The sequence below is a fragment of the Pan troglodytes genome, chromosome 6 (genome assembly GCF_028858775.2).
Source record: "Pan troglodytes isolate AG18354 chromosome 6, NHGRI_mPanTro3-v2.0_pri, whole genome shotgun sequence".
Lineage (NCBI taxonomy): Eukaryota > Metazoa > Chordata > Mammalia > Primates > Hominidae > Pan > Pan troglodytes.
The window spans coordinates 42,383,497-42,409,420 of record NC_072404.2 but is presented as its reverse complement, the minus strand read 5'-3'; the positions used below and the strand labels follow the sequence as shown (position 1 = coordinate 42,409,420).

General features: G+C 44.1%; 1 protein-coding gene across 6 annotated transcripts in view; it reads left to right on the top strand.

Moving 5' to 3' along the window:
* Nucleotides 1-25,924, top strand: part of AOAH (acyloxyacyl hydrolase) — a 225,827-nt gene that overhangs the window by 104,851 nt on the left and 95,052 nt on the right. For all 6 annotated transcript variants that reach the window (XM_003318258.6, XM_003318259.6, XM_519044.8 and 3 more), the window contains 6 exons: nucleotides 2,328-2,398; nucleotides 11,167-11,227; nucleotides 12,623-12,693; nucleotides 13,570-13,618; nucleotides 16,052-16,100; nucleotides 17,916-18,010. In XM_003318258.6, the coding sequence (XP_003318306.3) occupies nucleotides 2,328-2,398; nucleotides 11,167-11,227; nucleotides 12,623-12,693; nucleotides 13,570-13,618; nucleotides 16,052-16,100; nucleotides 17,916-18,010 (396 nt within the window). The remainder of the gene's footprint in view (nucleotides 1-2,327; nucleotides 2,399-11,166; nucleotides 11,228-12,622; nucleotides 12,694-13,569; nucleotides 13,619-16,051; nucleotides 16,101-17,915; nucleotides 18,011-25,924) is intronic.

Genomic DNA, 25,924 nt, shown 5'->3' with positions numbered 1-25,924 from the left:
ACGTCTCCCACCGGTCCCCGCTGGCCGTCCTATAGCGCATCCGCCAGGACTGTGCCAGCTCCAGTTTCAGACCTCGCGAGTCACAGATTCAGATTCAGAACAGACACAGACAGACAAACGGAGATGAGCCAGCTCACCTATCAGTAGATCAATCCTAGCAGATCCGTTGACCAGGGGTCTGGTGGGCTTGGGGAATCCCGGATGGGCCCCCAGATGTTATGCCCAGACCGTTAGTTCCCCAAAGAAGACCACCAGAGTCCAGAGTCAAAGCCAAGCGGCAAGGATCTTTACTACAAGTTCGAACCTGGTCCCTCCATTCCACAGCATATAAGAGGGCCCTGAACAATGCGAGTGTTTGCTTTTTATAGCCTGAAAGTTACAGGGGAACAAAGGAATTCTTTTGGTTCCCGCTCTTTCAGTAAAACTTTGAACGGCTGTCCCCTTATCGGAGACTTTCCTGGTGGTGTTTGTACTGGGCTCAGGAAGTTTGAGAGATATATGGCGATATGTGGTGGGATGGGAGGATGGGATGTGTTTGTACTGGGCTTGTTTGTTTTGAGCCTGGGGCTGAGGAATGTGCCCGGCTCCTTTCAATGGCAATAGCACCGAGGTTTGAAACCCTGAGATAGGGCCTTGGGGTCGCTTATCTCAAATGATCCTTCTCCAGGCCATCTTCCCATGCCTAGAGGCATCTTTCCGAAACGCAAATGTGATTCCTCTGCCTGACACCTCCACGGCTTCCCCACAGTCCTCAGGATAACATGTAGTGCTGCACTCCAGGCCCCTGCTCCCCATCCTGTCTCCTTCCTTCCATGGTTCACTGCATTCTGCCATTCTGATTCTCCCTCCAGGTGGGAATGTTTGGCATTCCTCTAAGACACCAAGCTTTCTCATACCTCCACAGCACTGCTCGGGCACTCCCTCTTCCGGGAGCCAGGCTACTTCAGCTTTAGTGTGCATCCTGGGGACGTTGTTAAAATGCAGATTCTGATTTTGTAGGTCTGCAGCAGGGCCCAAGACTCTGCATCTCTGAAAGCTCCCAGGTGGCATCAATACTCCTCATCTGTGATCACACGTTGAGTGACACGGACCTAGAGCAGTGGTTGTCAAGCCTTAGTGGGCACCAGAATGACTTGGAGGGCAATGAAGACATAGGCTGCCACGACCCACCCCAGGGTTTTCAATTCAGCAGCCCTGAGGTGGGGATGTGGAAGGCAAGGATGTGCAGCATCTCTAGCAAGGCTGTGGCCCTCACTGAGTCACAAAGCCTCAGGCCGTCTCTCTTCCTCCCCACCTGCCTCTATCCCACCTCACTGCAGGGTCATCTGCATTCTGGCTCCAGGTTCCTAGAGACACGTGCTAGTGCCTTGGCCTCTGCAGACCCCACAGGGTGTGCCCGGAGCTGGGGCCTCCACCCATGCCCTCCACTCGATGGTGAGCTGAGGACAAGGACAGCCTCTTTGTTGTCTCCACATCTTACATGGAGTTGGGCCACCAGTCAGGATTATTTCTCCTCCTAGAAAGCTGGGCAGGCATCTCAAAAATCCTTAAGTACCTCATTTATATTCTGAAACGGTTGCTGATTCTCTCTTGCCAGGGTCAAATATCGCCAATGCCCATAACACTCCTCATAGCCATTCGAAGGACTCAGGGCTGGCAGGAATCCACTGTCTCTCTCCCTTCATTGATAAATGCTGGTGCCTAACTTTTCTACCCTATTGTCTTCTCTTTCTTTAAGTTGAGGAAAGCATTGTGGAAACTGCAATGTTTCTAAAAGCACTGCTTGGTAAAACGTCAGGGCTTTTAGTGTAGCCCACATCTGGAGCCTCATAGAAATCGCTGTCTAGAACCCCACAGCTCAAGAAGCACAAGGGGCTTGGTCTGTGCACCTCTCTCCTCTGCGGGGGAAGGGACCTTCCTTCCTCCCAGACCCCAGATTGGTCTCTCCCTTTAGTTTTTATTTCCATAATGAGATGGAATTATTTTGTTTGAAAATCTTCTTTATTTTTAAAGCACCTGGGTAGAGGAATGCTGTTGCTGGACCCTCCTGGAACAAGGTGGAGAGTGAGGGTGGCTGCGAAGCTGGGAAGAGCTGGCTGGAAGAGAAGGAGGGAAGGCTTCGGGCTGAGGAGCCCGATGGGCAAAGGCACAGGCAGTGGCATGGATATGGATGGTGGGGACAGGAACAAGAGGTAAATTTAGAGAGGTGAAATGGGCTGGATTCTAGAGGAAGGAGGATCCAGAAACCTCAAGTTCAGAGGGGCCCTTAGAAGGTGGGGAACCACTCCTTAAACTAAACAACTCTCTTTTTGTTTTTTTCTCCCCAGAAATATTCTAGAAGTGGTTCTGACATTTGTTCACTCCCGGTTTTGGCCAAGATCTGCCAGAAAATTAAATTGTATGTATACAATTTCTACTTTCCTGAGCACTAGCATGTAATAACGTCTTTGCTTGTCCCCCTTTTCTAATGACTAAAATGATCTTCACACTTAAAAGGCATCCCTGAAGGTGAGAGTGTTTCTTTCTCAAAACATTGCACAGAAACCAAAAGACAAATGAGCTCTGAAGAAAATCGTTTGGGAAATATACTGAATGCCAGCATCTTTGCATCTCAAAGCTGATCTGTTCCCCAGGCTAGAATGCAGCCCGCAGTGAGGCTCACTGCCGGCAAGTGCCTGCCAGCGAGGTGCCCACTGCACTACACCTGGAAACAGCCCCTCCCTGCATGTGAACTATGGACCAGGGTGGGCAACTGGGCATGGAGAAGACTCTGAGCATCTTTAGTGCAAGACACTCACAAGGCTGGACAGGGACTGTGTTTTCACAGCGCCCAAACTATTACATGAACAATCTGGCTCAGATACATAGGAATAGGGTTGTGAATGCAGAGACACTGTCCAGAATTCCCACACACTCCTGTCCATATTCCAGCTCCACTTTGAGTCTGGGGTTATACTAGACATCATAGTAACTGCTGTTCAAAACATTAAAGGGTGAAACCATGTCTTGAGAGGGCATTGGACTCAGAGGCAAAATAGCATGGGGTCTACCCTCCACTAAGCTACTTCTTTTTTTTTTTTTTTTTTGAGATGGAGTGTCGCTCTTGTTGCCCAGGCTGGAGTGCAATGGCATGAACATGGCTCACTGCAACCTCTGCCTCCTATGGTCAAGCAATTCTCCTGCCTCAGCCACCCTAGTAGCTGGGATTACAGGCGCCTACCACCACGCCCAGCTAATTTTTTGTATTTTTAGTAGAGACAGGGTTTCACCACTTTGGCCAGGCTGACCAAACTCCTGACCTCAAGTGATCCACCCACCTCAGCCTCCCAAAGTGCTGGGATTACAGGCGTGAGCCACCAAGCCCATCCCACTAAGCTACTTCTAATATGACCACTGCTGCTTTGCTGCTATCAGGTTTATGGGCACTGTTCCAGGTGCCAGATGCTGAACTTTCGATACGTTTCCTCACTTAGTTGTCACAACAATAAAATGAGGTAAGGGTTATTATTATTCCCATTTCACAGAGAAAACAACTGAGCCTTAAAGAAGTAACTTCTGCTGGGCCACTGAGGACCCAAGATACACCCCCAGGTGCATTTGATCTCATGTGTTCTTTGGGAATATACATATTCTTGACTTCTTTGCAATGCTGCTTCTTGAGCTGACTTTGAGAACTTGGGCCACTTAATATCTCTGAGCCTCTGAGCCTCAGCTTCCCCACATCTAAAATTAAAGTATAAACTAAATTATGCCTATGTCTCAGAATCATCATCTTGAAACGTTTTAAAATCCAGATTCCTTGGCCCCAAACCTGGTGGGGGAGTGCTGTGTTTTCCTGGAAATTTTCCAGGGAATTCTTAGGCCATTAGACCCCACACTTTGACTCCTGGGTGTCCATGTCCACCCCATTGCTCACCTTCTAGTACAGGTGCAAGACTGCGAATGCTACACATACAAGTGATGCTTTAATGACTCAGAATAATGTTCTTTAGCCGTGAGATATTTATTTAACCACACCATCTGCCCCAGCCCCTGCTTCTTTTACTCTTCCTCTCCCGCAGGAGCTCCTATTACTTTAGCCTGTGCTAGTTCAGCCTTGTGGATGGCTGAGAACACACAGAGGTGAGAGTTAGGCTGCACACCTGGACTGAGAAGCTATAGCTTCCTATGTCTGCGGTTACAAAACACCACAAACTGGGTGGCTTAGAACAACAGAAATTAATTCTCTCTCAGTTCTGGAGGTCAGAAGTCCAGAGCCAAAACGGCAGCAGGGCCACACTCCTTCTAAGATTCTAGTTGGATCCCTTCTGTCTCTCCCTAGCTTCCAATGGTGGCCGTGAGGCGTCGGCATACCTTGCCTTACAGCTGCATCGCTCCAGTCTCTGCTTCATCTTCATATTTGGCCATCTTCCCTGGGTGCCTGTCGTTTCCTTTTACAAGGACACCACTCATATTGGATGAGGGTCTGCCCTAATGCCCTCATCTTAACTTGATTACACTTGTAAAGACCCTGTTTCCAAATAAGGTCACATTCGCAGATACCAGGGGTTAGGACTTCATCATATTTTTCTCATGAACACAATTCAACCCCTAACAAAGACACTTTTCCTTGTTCTGCCATCCTTCATCTCACGAGCTTCATGAGTACTAAGTCCACTGAACATCTCTCATCTGTTGTAATAATATCCAGGGACAGGAGGAGGCTATGATTCAGACCCACATTTGGAGCCTCTTAGAGAGATCCAAGAGTTAAACAGTTAAAAACTCTTCCTAGCCAACCTTCTGGCATAAGCCCCTGCAAGCCAGCTATGTAAAGTGCCATTGCAGGTCCCAGAAGTGCTAGCAACACCCCTTTTCATGACTGGGGATGAATCCAGAGAGCATCAGGACATGGGGAATAGGGGGCAGCTATCAGACATGAAAGAAGATGCTGGAAGACTGAGATGCAGCCAGCTCCCCAGGCCCCCAATCATGTCATCATGCCTAGCTCCCATTAAATCGAGACCGCTGCCCCCTCCTTGCTGAATGCATTATTGTATTTTCTGTGTTAGATGTGGGCCAGCAGGACGCAACAGGGTCAAAGTGACAACTCTTCAATTGAACCACCTTTGAAAAATTGAATTCAAGAGCATCAGTGGCCAGGGATTTTCTTGGTCCAATTTGAAAGGGAAAATTATTCTTTTATGAAAAAGCAAAAACTGTGTTTTCCTTCTTTCTAAAAAATCACTGTGTTTCAAGTGTCATATGCAGCAGGTCACAACTGGTTCAGTGCTTTACAACTTAAAAAGCACGTATACATATAAATGCAGTCTCATGTATTCTTCAAAGCCATCTGTGGTTCAGTAAAAATATTGATAACTAAAAGTTATCTGGTGCTGTCTATGCACCAAAAACTGTTGTAAATCCAACCATTTAAGGTCAGCACCATTATTTTCTCCTTTCTAAAGAGGTAAAATCATTTGTGCAAGGTCACAGATCCGGTAATGGATGAATCTGACCTTTGAATCCAACAGTTTGCTTTCCATTGACCCCTCAACTCTTAGCCCTACGCTTTAGAGGAACAAGTAGGTTTTAAATCCCTGACCCACTAGCACGGAGTCCTCACGTGGTAGAGACAAGACCTGCGTGTCTTCTGTGGCATATTCCTTTGATAAAATTCCCCCAGGAGAAATGCCTTACCTGCCCAGTGCCTCTCCCTGTCCTCCGTCCCATTCGGTCTAATGCTTTCAAAATTCATTTGAGGTGTCTCCACCCCAGGGACGCGTTCCAGCTCCCAGGTTACTTTCAGTCGCTTGCACAGCCCTCCTGGGTGCTCCTGGCTCCTCTTCAGTGCCCCCAGCTCCCTAGTGCCTGCTCCGCCTTATCCCATTCTTCAATCCCTGCTTCCTTGCTGGTCTCCCACATCACCCATAAGCTCCTGGAGAGCAGGGATCCCATTTCTTAGCAGGAGGAGCTCAATGAATAAATGAGGGAATACATGAAGGAAAAGCACCACTTTACCAGGAAAACAAATGTGTAGCTATCAGGCTATGACCATGGAGTGATCAAGTTTTTTGGTGTTCTGTTTTAATCAGGATACATAGTGCCTACACACTGTCTGTATTTTACTTCAACAGTGGTAAGTCAGGAGGATCCCCTCTTTTTAAAAATCTATTCTTTTTATTTAATGTCTATATGCAGAAACCCCCATATTATTTCACATAAATATGTGCAAACCATCCTGTCTCTTGTTGATTGTGTTAATTCAATGCTATTTTTTTTCCTTTTTAGCCTCCTCCTTCCCCATACCCTGCTCCTTCCACCCACATCGGTCCTGCCCCCACCTCCAAGCTGAGCCACGTCTATAGGCAGGTGTGCCCTTCCATGGCTTCTCTGTTCTCATTTCATTGGATAACACATCCACCCACATATGCAACCAACCCACGCCCGGCCCTCGAGAGCTACCTGAGTCGAGTCTCACATGTGAGGCAGGCACACATGGAGATTCATTCTCACCATTTTTCTTTTGTCATAATGCCCCAGTTTCATGAAATAATTTTAGGGAGTTTGAACTTGAATAGCTCAATACTGTGTCATTAATAACAATCAGCCACAGTTACAATTGCTCCCTGGATCAAGCCCACTCACCTGATATCTGGTGGCAGGCGGGTGTAGAGCAGGGGCAGCGAGTGACACCAGGCTGCATGGTCATTGAATAGAATGTCGTGTGGCCAGAAATCTGAACATCTGAAGAGGGGCCATGGATTGGGATGGGGATGTCTCTAGAAACCAAATCATGATGAGAGCAGACACCTGACTCCTGCTGCCCCACCCGAGGAGCCATCCGTGCAATCAGGGTTCCCATTGCACATAAAGTAAGAGCTCATGTGTTTTGTTTTGTTTTTTTTGAGTGCTTTCCATGTCTAAGAAATAGTTAATGATATTGATTCTACTTTACCAATGAGAAAACTGAGGCACAAAAAGATTAATTTGCATAAGGTCACCTGACAAGGAGACAGCAGAACTGGGATTCAAACCCAGAGAATCTAATTTCAGAACCCAGAGCTACGTTGAAAGAATTCCCATGGCTTTTCCTTCCCACTATGCTGTCCTCAGTCCAATTGCTTGCCTTGAAAATGCTGTCTCATCCTTTAGCTTTCACCTTAAGATCACTTCTTCTGCTATACAGAGTTAGAAATGTTTTTTTCCTCTCTACATGCAAACCCTCTTACAGCATTTTTCACCCAGGACTATAGTTATCTTTTGATGCATTAATTTCCTTACCCATGTCAAGCTCCTAAATTGCAGGAACTGTAGGAACTGTATCTTGTACTCATCTCTGGTATCTAATATGATTCCCAGCACACAGCAGGGACTCCCAAAATGCCTGTGGAATGAAGGAATGAAGGAATGAACATTTCAACATACAGCTAGATATTTCTAAGGATACACAAGGTATCAAGTTCAGATGCAATTCTGCAGAAATAACTTTCAGTAAAAGAAGTCAACAATGTCTTATTCAAAACCTTGGAGTTGCCAGGCACATTGGCTCATGCCTGTAATCTCACCATTTTGGGAGACCAGAGTGGAACAACCACTTAAGGTCAGGAGCTAAAGACCAGCCTGGGCAACAGAGCAAGACCCCGTCTCTATAAAAACAAACACAAAAACAAACAAACAAGAAGCCTTGGAGCCAGATATGATTTGAAATTCAGGTTTTTTATATTCTAGTAAAGTAATAAATAATGCATATACCATAACCCACCTGCTATCCCTGGCACCTCTTGATCAATCACATTTATATTTCATAGTGAAATATATGAATTTTCACACTAAGTATGATAAAGTTTACGAATTGCCCTATATTAGTTCAGGTCAAGTTTTGCTACCAAATGAAGTTGTTGCTAAGTTGAAAAAAATTTTGATTAGCGGGCTGTGAAGAAGGGATTGTGGAGATTACACAAGTTGCAATTTATGCTACTTTGAGTACCCAGTCTACCCACTCATGTCTAGAATGCATGGCTTTGGTCAGTCACTTGGGGCCTTTAAAGTAAGCAGACAAAGGTTAATAAATCAGCTTTCCAATCTTAAAGACCACTCTTTGTTCCTTCTTTCAAGGACAAACTCTCACCCCCAAGATAACAAAGGTGGGAGGGGATAGCTTTGGCACATGCCCAAACGGGACCTTTCCTGCAGCTCCTTTTTCTTTCTCAGGCTGAAAATATGGCTGTTTGGGTCTACGTCATTTCTGTCTCTCTCTCTCTCTCTGTCTCTGTTGATCTGTCTGTCTTTGTCTCTTGCTCTTTCTTTATCTTTCTTTTCTCAACTAGAAAAATACACGCTGTCCAAGAGGCCAAATACATACATGGGGAAAACTGCCTAGTCTCACAGAAAATGTGACCTTCAAAGCCTTTTCCAAAACTTTTCTTAAGAGTCACAACTGATGTTGGATGACTGCAAGTCATTTGGTCCAAGCTTTTCCGCATTTCTTGACAGATGATTAAAGTGAGAGAAAACCATTCGTAGTTCAGAGTAGACAAGGGATGGGGTGGATCTAGAAACCCTGGAGCATCAGAGCAGGAAGGATCCCAAGGATGATCTTGCCCAAGCTTCTCTCCTGCATAAGGGAAAGCAGCGTCACAGCCTCTGAGCCCACTTGGGAAGCTTCATTCCCCTCCGCTCCCACCATGGGAAAATCAAGGTGTGGGTGATCATGGGGGTGGAATTTGGCTACAGCCCACACCTGAACTGTTCCTGGACAATCTTCCACCTTCCCCAAGGCTGGTTCTCACTTTTCCTGTAAGTGTGGATGTGTGGAGTCAGCAAGTAGAACCTTTCTAACTTCCTGCTGGTGGCTCTCTCTCTGGCCTTGTTCAACCCACGCCACCCCAAATGGAAGGGGGAGGTGAATTTCCTCTTTCGGACAGCAGGCACTTATAATCACAGCTGCAAGCACTTTGTGAGGACCAATACTAGGGGCTTTTCATGTGGTTTCCCTTAATCCTCCCAATAAACCCTGTGAGGGAGCTGGCAGGAATCACATTTTACAGATTTAAAAATGAGGCTCAGGGAGGTTAAATAAACTTCTGAGAATTGCAGAGCTGGTGAGGAAGCAGTGGATGGAGCAGTGACTCCAACTGACTCCGGAGTCTTTACTGAACCACCATGCTCAACTCAGTATCTGGCAAGAGCACTTGAATTCAAAAGGATAATTCTTCTTGGGGACACTAAGAAGGAGCCTGCTGCCTTGTCCTTTCAGGGATCCAGCCTCCCCTGTCCCCCAGGGCAGGAATGTAGGAAGGACTAGTGATGAGACATCAGCTTGCAGCTCCCTCTTCATTGGGTCCACTAAGTGGCTATTGACTCCCCACACTCCCTACTTTTCCCTACCCTAACCAGCACTCACTCATCCCAGGGCCCTCCTCTCAGTGGTCCAGTCAGGAAACAGAGCTGTGCAAGGAGGATTTAATATAAGGTACCAGTTTAAGAAGTGCTAAAAAGGCTGAAACAGTAAAAAGAGAAAGGCAAGGCCACCCAGTTATGAGGACTGCAGGAGGCAACCAGCATCCCTAGGGGGACAGAAGAAGCAAAAGGGAGGAGTTGGTGTTCTCAGGCTTGGGAGGCCACTCGCTGCGGGGTTGCTGGGGGCAAAACAAGAGGCCACGTGGGCCAGTCCTGGAGCCATGGATAAGGGGTCACCCATGGGTGCTGGGACCCTCAGGAGGGCCCACTGTGGCTAGAGGTAGAGTCACTGAAGGGAACATCCAGAGAGAGAAAGACAGAGCGGGAAACCAACTTCTCCGCTCCTCCTCCTGCTCTCTCTTGCCACCAGTGCCAGCTCCAGTTCCCAAGGGAACCTGGTAAGTGTATTTTGCAAAATTCCCAGCCCCAAAAGTATAGAGTAGAATACAGGCTATAGAGCCATAGAAGTTAATATAACCAGCACAGTGCCCTCCAGTGTTTGACCAAAGAGGCCTGTAAGCTGGACTTCTGTCCCATCCCAGAGTTCATAAGACAGGCTCCAGGCTGCCAGTTAGGCTCTGCATGGTCTTGGATTGCATTTATTTGCCTTGAGGTTCTCAGAACTGTTGAGATGCTCTTTATTCAAAAGACCATTTAGTGATTCCTATAAAAGGTTGTGTTACTCACTGTAAATTCTCGGCTCCAAAGAAAGCCTCATCTTGCCATTAATGGTGGAGGGTGTCCAGGTTCTTGGCATCTTGAACAAAGAATTGGATGAAATGCACAAAGGAAGGAAGGAATGAAGGGATTTATAGAAAATGGAAGTGCACTCCACAGTGTAGAAGCAGGCCTGAGAATAGGGGCTCAAAGGCCCTATTACAGAGTTTTTGTGAGTTTAAATATCCTCTACTTGGGGTATGCCCTGTGTAAATGAAGAGGATGAAGTAAAGTTACAAAGTCATTTACAGCGTATGCCCTATGGAGAGGATATTTCCTGTTATAGCTGAAGTGTGAATCGGCCTTATGTTTCCTGCCTCCAGACCCTATTTTCCTGCCTCATTGCCATATGACTGCATTATTCTGCTACTCTGTAAGTGATTTTCTAAACCCAAGGCAGTCTTTGACATTGAGAAGCTGGGAAAAGTCTGGTGGTGAGGATTCCACAGGGGAAATCCTCCCTCATGGGATGTCCATGGCTTTGGCATCAATTTATTTCGTCATCACATCAGGGTCCTTGGTTTCCAAGACTCATGAATGGGAGTGAAAGTTGCCAGCTAATATCAGCTAAATGGTCAAGATTCTCAGGATAAGTGATTGAAAAGAGTAAAATTTTAAGGAAAGATTTCTATAACAATGTGCAAAATGGCAAAAATTCAATTTGTAGCGCTGAGTTCATTGACTGAACTCAAAGTGCAGTCTCATATTTCCTGGGAATCTCAACATCAATACCCCTTGCCCTTTAAAATTTCACTTCAATTATTTCACTTCCTCATCCAGGCCAAGTTAATATCAGACAGAAAACAGTTCTGTTGGGTAAAGAGCAGAGATTGGCAAAGTTTTGCTGGCTCTGTCTGACACCACACAGGATCTTAATTTTCTGTTTAGAATGGCCCTCTGTGGCATAAACTCAACAGAGCTGTATCAGAAAATGTCTCTCTATTTGTTTTCACCAACACTGTTACTTTTTTTCTTAGCTCACCGATTGTTTTGTTTTCTTTTTCCTAGAGCTATAGAACAGTCTGTGCCATTCAAAGATGTGGATTCAGACAAATACAGCGTTTTCCCGGTAAGTATTGTTAGGAATAACCAGATGTTCACTAACATCACATTGCTTCCTACAAATTTCTTTCCTTTAATAAGACAAGACTGAATTTCATTTGAATGCATTATTAATTTGATGAACAACACATCATTTCACAATTTCTTTTCTTTTTTGAGACCAAGTCTCACTCTATTCCCCCAGACTGGAGTGCAGTGGCATGGTCTCCACTCACTGCAACCTCTGCCTACTGGTTTCAAGTGCTTCTCGTGCATCCCAAGTAGCTGGGATTACAGGCACGCACCACCACACCTCGGTAGTTTTTGTATTTTTAGTAAAGTCAGAGTTTCACCATGTTGGCCAGGCTGGTCTCAAACTCCTGACTTCAAGTGATCCGTCCACCTCGGCCTCCCAAAGTGCTGGGATTACAGGCATGAGCCACCGCACCCAGCCCATTTCATATTTTTTAAGGATTTTGTAGCATTGTGATGATACACAAGGCATTGAAGTAAATCTTAGGCCCAGACTGGTTTTGTTGCCATTCCCAGTTGGAAGTCTCCATGGGGGCTATGGTTGCCTTGAAAGGTTTTGTGAATTATTTTGGAACTTCTTAAATCTACTTTAACTTACTTTTTAACATGTGTGTGTGTGCATTTGATTCAGAACAGTTAAAATGTCAGGGTATTCTCTGTGAAAACCAACAAGCAAGTAACATGTTACAAAGTCCCAAAAGTTTGGGAAATCTCAGATATTCTACTTGGGAATGGAGGAAATAAAAATATTATCTGGCATTATTATAACTCTTGATTCACATCACTGAGGTCAAATATTTAAACCTGCATAATTAACCGTTTGGCTAGAGACTTTTAAATTATCCAATGAAATTAATCATTTGGCCAAATAAGCCAATTGTTTTACAGCCTGAGAGGACTGATGGTTAATAGAGGGTTTTTGGGAAGTTGGATGGGTCTGCTGTTTCTGGAGGTGCTTGTAGACACACATACATGAGCAAACACATATTCCCACAAACACATGTGTGTACATGCACACACATCTACAATATGAATACACATAAACACACACATGCATATACATGTGCCCCCATACATACACATTCACATTCACACAATGCACCCCCACACATGCACATACAAGCATGCACTTAATGTCACACACACACATACATTCACATATGCACACACCCTACCACCTGTTATTGGCCCTAGTGTTATATTACATGTCACTCACACAGCATGTCTTATCATATTAATCTTAATTTCCTTAGTGCTCTTTAGTGATCCTAGATTGAATCTGAATTAAAAACTGTCGATGTCAATGCCATTCAGACAACTCCGATTAGCCTTCCTCATGGATAATATCAAAGCGGGCTGAACCCCTCCTGTGTGTGCTCTTCAATTTCAGACACTGCGGGGCTATCACTGGCGGGGGAGAGACTGTAATGACAGCGACGAGTCAGTGTACCCAGGTAGAAGGTAACTATTTCTGCTGGTTGCTGATTTTTAAAATTATCTTCAGAAAAGGAAGCAGGAGGCACATTTCCTTCCCCCAGCCTAGGGGATTCCCACTTACAGAGAGAAGAGATTTTCATGTTCCAATTGAAGTAAAGCTCAGTGAAAAAAGACCAGCATTCATTCATTCATTTGTCCGAGAAATGCTTATCAGGGACCTACAATTTGCCAAGTACTTTGCATCATGCTGGGTGGTAAACAAAACAGAAATATGCCTCCTCTTCTGGAGCTTACAGTCAAGTGGGAAAAACAATCAAGTGAACAGATTATCTTATTGTAGACACTTATCCAGCCTTCTGTATCCGTTCTCCATGCAGAATTGGGCCCAGAAATAGTGGCCTCTCCCTCCGGGAGTAAGGAGGAGCCTCTAATGAATGGAAAACATGTCATGCATTAGCCCTGGGCTGAGGTTCAATTGCATCTCTGGTATCAAAAAACAGATATGCTAGCCCTCGCCTTTGTTGTGACTATAGTGTCAAAGCATTAAATAAACCAGTTATTTGGGCATTTAGGGGCACAATGGGATGCAGATTTGTTCATTATGTTCATCGGCACCATTCCACAACAATGCGGTCCATGAATATAGTCAATGATGAAAAAGACAGGATTTGGTCCGGAGCTTCCGGCAAATATCCCAAACCAAGGTTAAAGCAAGGAAGCTGAATGGAGGCTTCTGATGTCACAACACGCAATGGGATGTGATGCTATTCCATGAAGAATGCTGTTGTCTCTCCATGGCACTTCGTGTAGCATTCATTCATTCATTCATTCATGCATGAAACTGACATCCACTGAGAGACAAGCATATGTCAAAGACCAATGTTAATGTTTTTTTCTTAGGCCGAACAACTGGGATGTCCATCAGGATTCAAACTGTAATGGCATTTGGGTAAGCAACTAAATTCAGCTTGAACCCCATTCTCCTTTGTTCCTCCCTCCCCTAAAGCTCATCACATATCTGCTTTAGTTAGATCCAGGGAAGACTATGACAGCCTAAAGAAACTCTTTTCCTGATGCTTAGAAGAGGGGTATAGAATCCTGATGATGCATGAAGAGTGTCAATGATGTCATGAGAGTTGAGGCTTTCTCAGTCATGGCCCCTTTAAGCCTTGCTTAAGGTCACCCACATCTAATCCCTTTATACTGTTTTGAACAGTGTGAAATTAAATGAAGAGTGGTGTTAACAAAGTTTTACAGCAACCCACACAGCTGTTGGAGCAAACCACATGCTGTCCTTATTTTGTTGCAGCCATTTTTTTTTCTGTTTCATAAGCCTAGCCAGGCAGAGCAGAAATTACTCAGTATTTACCCGACCACTCACACCTTGAGGCATTTAATGCTGGTGTCCTAGTTTCCTATGAATAATGGATTTGCAGCTCCCGGAGAAAGAAAAGGGAAGAAAAGAGGAAAGCCAAACTAACACAGCAACAGACTCAAGTTTGTGGGGTGTTAAGCTTACAAGATTTGAGGGTTCCTCATGAAAAAAAGAATATCCACTTAAAAATACAAAATCAAATAGGAAAATGAATAATTTTTAAAACAATCACAGAAATCTTAACAAATTCCTGGAGTCTCAGAAATTCAGTTCCCTTTCTTTTGAGATCTCATTTCTGGTTTACCAGAACTGTTTACATGGAAACATGTCCTGGCCTCCCCTCTCCACCTAGAATACTCTGTTACTCCCAGTCACTCCCAGTACTCACATGGGCAGGGGCTGTGATGGGCCCTGAAGCTTAAGATTCCCTAACTTCAAGATATTATGTTGGTGCAAAAGTAATTGCAGTTTTTGTAATTAACGGCAAAAACTGCAATTATTTTCACACCTACCTAAATAAATTGTCTAAATTGCCTCTAAAGAGTTGCTTAATTTATCTGCTTCATTGAAGAAGAAAAAGTTTCTGTAAATATTTTCCTCTCTTCAGGACACTCATAGTCCAGGCTTGCACCAACAGTCACCTACTGTATGCTTTCCAGTCCCATGGCCTCTAGGATATGGAAAGCATGAGAGACAGCTGTGCCCCAGCCCACGCCACCTACCCTATCCGCTAGTCACTCTGCCTTTTCATGGAGAATAAGAAGACATCTCCCCTAGAGCTTAAGGTGACAAGATCCCCAAGTCAGCTCTTGTTCTGAAAAACCCAGGTTTAGTTGTCATGTTGGAGGACAAAGGAGACTAATCAATGTGTGATGCCCTGTCTTCGTTCCATGGTCCCACCCAGGCCTCAGATATGGTGTGTCACCCATATAAGGAGGAAGGCCAAGTGAGAGACTGTACTAGATCAATGGAAATCCACCATGAGCTCAGGGAGGCAAGATGCAGAGCTCATCATCAGTGATGGGAGAAGGACATATCACTTTCATACCTATCCCCTTCCACAGAGGAAACACCACTCACAGAACCACAACATCATAAACTCAGAGGGAGTCTTACCATGAAGTCCAATCTTGCCCATACTGTGTCCCAGGGACCCCAGGGTTCAGTGTGATGTTAATAGGTTCTTTCATGTTTTAATGGGCATGGGGAGCTCTCAAGACTGGAGAGTGAGCACGCTCTTGTTAACACATCTCTGATCAGCAAGTGCTTTCATCTTGGAATACTATGAATAATCCTTCCAAGGACTAGCAGCTCCACTAAGGGGTAGCTTTAAGTTTAGGTTTTAGGATGTCCCAACTGTGCCAATTCAGTCCCATTCACAGGCCCAATGTTACTTCCAGGTTTCTTAATCTGGGCACTATTGATGTTTGGGTTGGATAATTCTTTGTTGTTGGAGCTGTCTTGCAAACTGGAGGATATTTAGCAGTATCCCTGACCTCTATCCACTAGATGCCAGTAGCACCCCCAGCAAAAAATGTCTCCAGACATTGCCAATGTCCTCAGGGGGTAAAGGAATGTGCAAAATGGACCCTTTGAGAATTGCTTCTTTAGAAGCATCAATCTTAGGTACTGAAGATGTCAGGACACTTAGACCTCCAGCTCAGAGACTGCAGAATCCGCCCAGACCCTGTGTCCAGTCACTCAGTGGACCCTCCATGCTCTGAGGGGTGAGACCCCTGGTCCAGGCACCTCTCCCAGAACCCTACCCAGCATCTCCCTGAATGAAAAGGTTCAGTGTCTGGCTCTCTTTACTCCCACCCTCAGTTCCTCCCAAACCCGACTCGCTCGCACAGGGCGTTGCTATGTTGAATTAGGGGCTTAAGAAACTTTAAAGGGTTTTATCTACTCATTTGCCTTTGTGCTTTTAAAGCCATTTAGGAGAGCTTTAGTATATGTATCTCATAAATTTAAAACCAAACTGCTAATCACATCGTTTCTTTTCTTAAGGGTGTTGATCCAAAAGATGGAGTTCCATATGAGAAGAAATTCTGTGAAGGTATGAATTGTGGATGTCATTGTGGTTATAACGATAGATATTCTTTTCTAGTTTGAGTCAAATTGAAGTGAGCAGACCACCTAAGTCAGAACATGCTTGATGCTAGGATTTACTCTATGCTGACCAACTTACATTTATTTTCATGACAGATCAGAAAAAATAAAGTATCTAAAAGGTTCAGAAAAGGAGGAAAGAGGGCAGAATCTTAAAAAAGCAAAACAATTTGTTTAATTGACTCTTTTACTTGATGATTAGGTTGCAAAATGGATAAAAGAGCAATGGAAATCCAGCACTTTTCCAAATAAGAAAATAGGCAGCAATCACAACTGAAGTTTTTAATCTTTTGCATTTTCCTCTAATTACACTACAAGGTCAGACACCCGGACTTCTACTGGTGGGATGAGTCTCTGTGTCCACTAGGCTAAAGATGCATATCTGAATGTCTGAATGACTTCAGAGAGACTGCCAGACTATAACTTGTGAGGGATTCCCAAAAATAGCTGGGCAAAAGCTCTGTGCTCTAAGTGCCCAGATGGCACAAACATCTGGGCCACCAGTTCCATTGGGGAAACCTCACCACCCCACACATTACTGAAAATATGCTCCTGGTGATGCCAATGCTTGATGGTAACATCACTGTTTTATATTTAGGCAATGCTTCTCTCCCCACTTTCACAATCACCTCATTCATTCATTCATTCATTCAACAGGTATTTTCTGAACAAGTCCAATTCTAACCAAGGGTTATACTTGGCTCTGAGTTTTCTTGGACAAAAAGTATATAGTCTTTGCTGTGTATCAACTTAAAGCCTAATTGTCTTTAAGCCCTCAGAGGGCAGGAAGAGGAATAGAAAATGTAAAGGCTCATTACATATTTATGCAGTTTAGGAATATTTGTTGGATGAATAAAGAATGAATGAACAACTAAACCAATGAATGAAATATATGCAGATCTAGGTATAACCCTGGTGCAAAGCCTCTTAGATTCCCCACATCCTACTCTCTCTGTGCCCTCCAAGATGTCCTGGGCCTTCTCAGTCCCCATTTCTGTGGCCAAATAGTGGTTTCCATGAAGCCCAGCCTGGGGAGCCACTGCAGTGAGACTAGGCCACCCTCTTGCATGACTTGAGGAGTTTAGAAGTGGAAAAAGGAGGTGCCTCTCTCTGCCTCTGGGAGGCATGAATTGAGTCTTTCAGGATCTTAAGGAATTTGGAAGAATGAGTTCACAGGTGACTGATTCGTGTGGATGGGCCTCAGAGTCAGATGAAGTGATTGTGAACCCCCAAACAAACAGGGCTGCACGCAGACCTTTCTATCTCCGTCTCTCCATTAATCAGTCAGAATCATCTATCCAGTGTTTTTGCCTGTATGGATTAAAGGCTTTAAAAGACCATAACATCCTTGAAAAATCAAAATTGCTCCATAAGATCATTAACCCTTAAAGTGAATTGTAATGGACGTTGGTGTGTTTTCAAGAAAGCAATTTCCAGAACCAAAATTTGGGTATATTTCTGATTTCGGATAAAGCTTTGATTCACTTATTCATCCATCATTCACTCAAGATGTTTTTTGCTGAGCTGGGAAACACACCTGCATCTCTACATCTTAGCTAGCGGCTCCAATGGCCTGGAAATCTCATTCAGCTCCGAAATGCTATGCCCCTCACTCTCAAACATGCGAAAAGTGGTAATGCATTACTGTGAAAATGCTCAGTGCCTGGAATACACACTAGGGTATCCGCTCTTATAACTATCCAGCCTGGAGGTTCCAAACTACTTGAGTGCATAAATAATGTGAATAAATTGTGCTGCCTAGGTTCACAGCCCAGGGGAATCATTTTGCTGGGAGACTCAGCTGGGGCTCATTTTCACATCTCTCCTGAATGGATCACAGCGTCGCAGATGTCTTTGGTAAGTAATTTTGGCAGTAATCATTCCAGATGTGCTGGCCTTTGTTTTTGTTTCCTCTTGCTCTCTCTAAATGGGATGCCAACTCCACACAGGTGCAAATTTCCCTCTTTAGCAAAATCTGCCATGAAAGGCATATCCACAGTCATTTCAGTCCTAGACAAATGGCAAAAGGTTCCTTCTACTCACCTCCCCAGCCTCAGCCCAGCTGCTGCCAGGAACCCTGAAGGCAGCAGTGGGGAGTCAAGAAGGTGGAGAATGCACAGAAAGGACAAAGCCCACCGGGCTGGCTTCCGTGGAGGTCAGGATGAGGCACTCTGGGGCCTGTCCAGCTTGTTTTTCATCTGAGCAAGCAAGAAGCTCTGGGCAGAGCAGGCTGCTCGGCTCCTGATGGCCTCTGCTGTGCTCCACGGAAGGCGTCAGGGGACAGACAAGCCCGCCATCCATTCCCAAAGAGTGATGAGACTGTCTGGGAGGGTTTTTTAATAAAAAAAAAAAAAAAAAAAAAAAAAAAGAAGAGGGCCACAAGGCAAAATTGCAAACAATGACAGACTCAGAGAAGGCAAAGAAAGGGGAAGGAAACCAACATTTATTGACTCTATATCAGGTGTCAGGCACTATAAGAGAGATTTGTATGCATTACTCAGATGAATGACACCTAAATATGGGGTAGACATATAATGGCAACCCTGTATATTACCAGTTCATCACCTGAGCACACACCTGCTGCATTATCAGGAGGGCCATTATCTTCCTCTCAAATTGTGCGAACACCTGGGGAGATTGTGTGGCAAAGGGTGGGAGCTGGAGGGTGCAGGGAAGGGCAGTCTGAATGCCACACACACAAGCAGGGGGTTCAGTGGTATCAGATGGGTCACCTGCAGCTGGGGCTTCCTGTGGCCATAAGTTATCTTGAGGAAATGTAACAAAACCTGTGCCTAGGGATAGCTACATACTTGGCAGGGCTCAGTGCAAAATAAAAGTACAGGTGCCCTCAGCAAACCTTGTTCGAAAGTTCCGTTAAAGGTGCTAAAATATAAAGCACTTTTCTTTGGCAGTCTCCCTCAATATGTCATGGTATTTTCTTATTTGCTATTTAATGTCATTCTAAAAAAATAATTAAAATTTTAAATTATTGACACAAATGTTATGTTCATCGTCACATTATGCAATGCCAGTTTTACATGCCACTGTAACAGCACTGAACTCCTATGCAGGTGGAATCACTGAAATTACACAATTCTTATGTAGTAGCTTGTCCCTGGAGGGTGCTTTCAGCTGCCCAGAAGACAGAAAAGGCAAGCCAGACTCGGGAAGTTTGGAAGGAGGAATAGAGGCTTCCCAGGAGCACAAGGCCACCAGACTGAACACTTCCTCAGGCCAGGAGATGCTTAGGGCAATTACAGACCCTCCCAGGCACTGAGGCCTCCATCCTGAAACACTCAGGCCTGAGAGCTGCTGGGTTCCTCCTCCTGCCAGTGTTCCATGGGTCCCCAGGTAAGCCAGGAATCTCTCCTTCCCAGGGCCTGTCTCCCCAGTCCACAGCAGTCAGGTGACCCCCAAAAGTCTTCAAACCTCTGTGCTGGAACATGCTAATTATTTGGATGGGTAATGAGTTTGCCTCCTCTGCCCACCAGATGCCAGCACTGCCGGCTAGGGCAGGTGACAGCTGCCACCATGCCCAACCCCAATCCTCCTCTTGCCTGTGCCCAGATTCCCAAAAGGACCAAAGGGCAACATTGGAACACAGGCCTCCCTCATTGACACCATTTAGTTGCCACCTTGTTGGAGGGTGCAGCAGTCGCAGGGCAAGAAGGAGAAGACAGGCTGGGGAGTGAATGGCCAGGAACCCATCTTGAGAGGTGGCAGGAGACAGGATCCAGAGTCGACCCCGTTTCCAGTCCCCTCGGTCACACATGCTCAGTTGGCCCACTGGATTTCACTCACATAACACAAATTCAAAAATAAGATAGTTAAGAAGTTCAAGGTGGGGCAGCAGAGCATTAAACCCAGTGCAGGGCCCTTTCTAAGCGAAGGACCTCGTGGGACCCACTGGTTGCACACACATAAAGCCCTGCCCGGGTCTGACGCACTGCACAGGGAATAGCAGCTCACAGCCATTACTTCTGGATGGACCTATCAAACAACACAATAAAAAATGTGGGGCAGTGCCACAACAGACTCGTCCCAAGAGCCACCATGTCCATTAGAGAAGGGGGTGGTGCCCCTGCCCTCGAGAAAGAGACATGGGCATGGTGGGGAAGCCCTGTCATACAGCCACCTATGGATGTGCTTCCCTCTTCCCTCTCCCAGAAAACTGAAACTGATCCAGAGAAATTAACCCGCAGAAATTATCATTTTTTCCTTGACCTCCTCTTCCTAGATTAAATAAATTGAACATGAACTCAAACAGTCTCTGGTTGAACCTCTCCCAAGCCCCCACACTGGGCAAGCATAGATCTCCCTCTGTAAAGATGAGCAAGTGGGGAAACACATCCGGATACATATGAAAACTGCTCAAGAATACAAATGAAGAGCGCTGTTTTGAAAAACGCTTATGGGAGGAAAGAGAGTGACATTTTGCAAAATGTTAACTTCAGGTTCTCAACAATAATTGAGAGGAAATTGCACACATGAAAAAGAAGAACTCAGAAATCAGGGAAGACTGCCTTAAGGTGAAAAAACTACCTGATCTAAAAATACAGTGGCAATACTGACTTGCAAGTTGGATGGTGCAGAAAACAGGAGAGCAAAGTGGTCAGGCAGCTGGGGAAATTCTGGAACTCAGGAGAAAGGCTAGATGTGAAAATCAAGAGGGAAGAGAGGAGAGGCATGCAGGAAAGGTCCTGGCAATTGAATAGAAACTGCAGAAAAAGAAAAGACATCAGGCAGAGAGGAAGCTGTGGCTAAATAAGTAATACAAGATAATTTTCTTGAGTTGGGGAAATCCGTCTTCAGCCCACAACCCCCACTACGTGCCAGGCCAGGGTATAAAATAGACTCTCTGTGTTTCCTGCTTTTCCTTATTTATTCCAAGGATAAAGAAAAATCTTGGAATCATCCTGCCCAACAAACCAACAACAAGGGAAGATACTAGGAGGGAAAATCCATCTGGCATCAGACTTATCACTAAACACTAAATTTCAGGAAAAAGCGGAACAGCCTCTCTACAGAATTTTAAGAAGGAAAAATTGTCTTGAAAGTGCTGTATGCCAAGCTATTGTTCTCACATGAGGACTACAGAAGCTTATTCTCAGTCATTCAAAGACTCAGAAAACATACCAGACATATGCCTTCCCAGAAAAAAAATTATTTTAAGAAATACTCCAGTCTCTCTAAGCATAATATTGTAAAAGGAAGCACACAAAAAAAACTAGATATAATTACATACAATTTTCAAATGTGTACAATGTCAAAAAAATTCACAAAATTGAAAGACAAATGTAAAAGTAGAACAACACTTACAAAATATAAGGCAAGATTTAAATCCTCTAATTAACAGAGTTTCTACGTAGCAATAAGAAAAAAATCTAATTTTTAATGATGAAGAACATAACCAGTAAATATAAAAGTTTCATTTTCAGCAGTAAGAAACTAATTAAGATAACAATGCAATTCATTTATCATTGTCAAACAAACAAAGGTTAAAAGTGATAAAGACCCAGTTTTAGCAAAAATATGGTGAAATAGACATGTTAATTCACCAACAAGAGATGAAGTTACTAGAACTTCTCTGAAAGGCAATCTGGCAACATGTATAAGGCAACATTAAAATATTTGTGATTTTTAACTAAAAATTTCACATCTGCAAATTTCACATCTGTAATTTCACATCTGCAAATTTACCTTTTAAAATGATCAATTATCTGCTCAAGAATATATGTACAGGAATATTCATCACAGAGGTATTTATTTATAAGAGCAAAAATGAGGAAAGAAACTAAAAATAAAAAAATATGGGATGTAAAAATATACTATTATTTGTACAATGAAATTTTGTGCAACCAGTTAATACACATATTAATAGACATATTTATGGGCAAGAAATATGTTTATGATAATCGGTTAAGCAATAAAAGCAGGTTACAAAATAGTATGTATGAGCCAATTTTGTGAATATATGTGTGTCTGTGTGCAAACAAAAAAATAATTGGAAAGTTGTAGGTCAGCATGTTACCTACCACTGGCTATCTTTGGATGGTAGAATTATAGGTGACTTTTTTTTTCTCATTTTTCTTCACTGAATTTGTATTATGTGTGTACCAAATATCATGGTTCAAGACTTTGGAGATTTGTTTGTTCTATTTGTTTTAAGCAAATAGCTAAGGAAACCAGTTAAGGAAAACCAACGCATTTTTTAATTTAATCTTTGCAAAAGCCCTCCAAGGTAAGTGTCATTACAACACAGCCTCACTTTACAGATTCTCAGAGAGGTTGTGTGGACTGCCCAAGGTCATACAACTAACAGGTGGTGGAATGACTGCCTGTCAGCGTAATCCTGAACAAGCCGCTTAACCAGAGACTCTGTAAATGATGATAGTAACAGTGTCAGGAAGGGCCGTGTGCTTCAATGAGCTAAGGGCTATGAAAATGTTGCGGACCAGTATGTTGAATTCCAACCAGACAAAGTAGACTGACACACAGCTCTGGCAGTGCAGCGGTGATCGTTAATGAGGTTGCCTGAAATCCTTGTACTTGTCCTCCCTGTTCCTGCTCCTGGCCTCAGAGGCTGAGGAAAGGAGTGTCTTCGTAACCTGGGGCCCACACTTTCTCCGGGAGGACAGTGGCTCACTCTGCAGTGTGCTAATTCTCCAGGAAAAAGAGGGGCCCACCCAGTAGACATTTTAAGAAAATCACTCCAGCAAGCCCAGCAGCCAGCCCCATCCTAGAGACTTAACAAGTAAAATTTAGATTGTAATCGTTTTCATCTGCTGTTTGCAGCAATGAACGGATTCAAGTGCTGTCGAACAGCATTTGTTGGTATTGGTTTGGGTTACTCCCCACTCCCACGTTTTGGCAGTAAATTGTTTTGAGAAATGCCTCTGAGAATGGGCTGATGAGAAACCCAAATCAGGCATAACAGTTCATTGGAATTCACGAGTCTTATCAAGATGGTAATAACACTACAGGTAGGAGGAACAACACTACAGTTTCAGCGTCATTTTGTCAGCTGTTTTAAGCCTCTCGTGTTCCGGGGTTATTAAAATCTCTCTAGATTAACATTCCTCTCCAAGCTAAAAATTGGCCCAGCCACTCTCAGCCTGGCCACTTGGTAAGAATAGGAGATGGGACAAGAATAAGAGATCTATTTTGCTCAGGATGTTGATACTGAAAATGAAGCTTTATCACCAAGTTATTGTCAAAATAATAAGCACCAACCACTCCAAATCTCCAGTGACTTAAAACAATCATCATTTCTTCTCACCCATGCGTCCGGGGTGGTCTGGGATCAGCTGTTTTCAACTGAGCTATGTTGGTCTTGGTGCCAAGCTTCAGGCTGGGCCCAGGTGTGTGCCATGTGTCTCTCATTTTTCTTGGCTGGGCAATCTATCCAGAGCGTCTTCTTGTCATGGTGATGTCAAAGTGCAACAAGGCAATCTGTGCCCTGTCCACCATCAACCCAACAAGCCAAAGCCAGTCATGTGACCACAATCAAGATATTGGGGAAGGAGGCATGACTGCCCAGAGTGGGAGAAGGAAGAGAGTGAATATGCTTTATTGTTTTTATCTAATTATATATGTTAAATATATGATTGAGAAAATGTGAAAATACAGAAATTATTTGGAAATTATTAAAATTCCTCCTTAATACTACCACCCAGAGAGAGTCACCTTAACATTTTGGAGTATCAGGCTTGTTTTGAGATATTCTTTAATATTCTTTTTTTAAAAAAAGTTATAAAGCCAATAATAGAGCTAATTTTAAGAAGTAAAAAATAACCCCACTATCTTAAATTTTTCACAGTATTTTTGCCCTCTTTCCAGCACTCCTCCTCATCTGCATATATGTATATTATATATACACACGTCATGCTGTTACAAGAAGAGCAAGTTTGCAATTGGCAGTTCTCCTTTTATTCAATTCATAAGTAGTATTTTCCTCATTACGACTTTGTTTTTATACTCATTATATTTATTGCTGCTCTGTAATGACCTTTCCAGGGGCCATGCAATAATCTACTAAACCACCCACCTACAGCAGGATGTTAAACCGATTCTTTTTTTTTTTTTTTTTTTACTATTATGGAGCATTCTCCTTTAAAAAAAAAAAGAAAAGAAAAAAAGAAAAAAACCTTCCAATTTTTAAAAACTATTATCTACAGAATCTCTTCATTTGTGCAAGGAGTCAGCCTAGGTAAGAATACCAGGCTTAGCCAATAGCCATGAGGTGTGTTGAGCTCAGACACCTTGGTGTTTCCATTGTCTGGTTTTTCGTGCTTGTGGCAAGTGTAAACAAAATGTCAGTTCTAACTTAGGCAAAAATTCTAGAGTCACATCTCTGCAGGCCCAGCAGCACAGCACTGTTCATGCAACAATTAATTTAACAAATGCTAGCCAGGTCTACTATGTGCCAAGCCCTGTGATCGGATGACAATGGGGAAAAGGATGGAAAGATCCCTGGTGCCCATAGAGCTTAAAACCCCATGGGGCAATGCGGACGAACAAGTAGCAGTTCTAGAGCCATTAGTGCTGTAATGTGCACACGCTCCCCCGCAAACTGGAGGAAAGGCTGCCTGAAGGGAGAGACACTGTGTTCAAAGCAGGGGAACAGAGCTGGAGGTAGTCAGGTCCCAGTCAACCTAGGAAGGTGTGCCCTAGCAGAGGAAGGAGTACGTGCAAAGGCTTGAAAGCAAGAGGGTCCAGCCTTCTGAGGAGGAGCTCAGTGCAGCTGAACTAAAGCTCATCCAGCACCAGGTGGGACAGTGAGACAAGAGCCTAGAGAGGTGCATGGGAGGCGGATCTCAAAGGGCTGGAGTTTATCCTGAAGGCAAGCAGGAGCCATTGAAGGCTTTTAAACTGAGAAAGGGGCAGATTTGAATTCTAGAACATTTACTCTGATTTCAGTGGGCAGGATGGATTTATTTGGTTTAGGGGGAGAGAGGGGATCAGGCAGCAAGACCAGCTAGGAAAATTCTAGTTGTAATTCCAGTAAAAGTGTGCTAAGCTAGAAAAGTACAGTGGGGAAGAAACAAGATGAACAAACTCAGAAGTCTGGAATCAACAGTGGACGATGCACCCTTCCCATCCCGTATACTTTATGAGGGTTCCTCAAGATGCCACCCCACCCCAGCCAGATGACTCACCAGGTTGGGGTTGACCTTGGGCTGTCCTCTAGCATCCTTGCCTCTGGGGGAGACTGCCTAGAGCTCATTGCCAATTGCAGGTCTTCCCACAGGGTCTCAGCCAGCCTTTAGAGACTACTAAAGAGCCATCCCTGTTAGGAAACTTCTGTTGCTTTTTGTCTCTTTGTACCAGACCCCCCCCTCCAACCAGCTCCTAATATTAATAGTTATGGTGAGCATATAATTTATTGTCCAAACTGGACACTTTGAGAGAAGAGGGATCGCTACCATAATTACGCCATGACAACAGGCATTAACCTGGACTGGCTCAGACAAGTCTGGATGTCTGGCCACCCTACTGATAGCCACATGCCAAGCTCACTCCACAGTCATGACAGTGCCCAGTGGAGAATCTCAAGCCCCTAACTTACATGTAGAATAGTCTCGGACATTGACTCAAACAGACCAGTGTTCAAATCCTGGCTGAGCCACCTACACTCACTTCTTTACTCTGAGCTTTAGTTTCCTCATCTATAAAGTATAAATAATGATGGCTACCTTGTCAGAAATCGGGAATCATTTTTATAAATGTTAAAAATTGGACTATTTATTTCTACCTACATTTTAGCTAAGG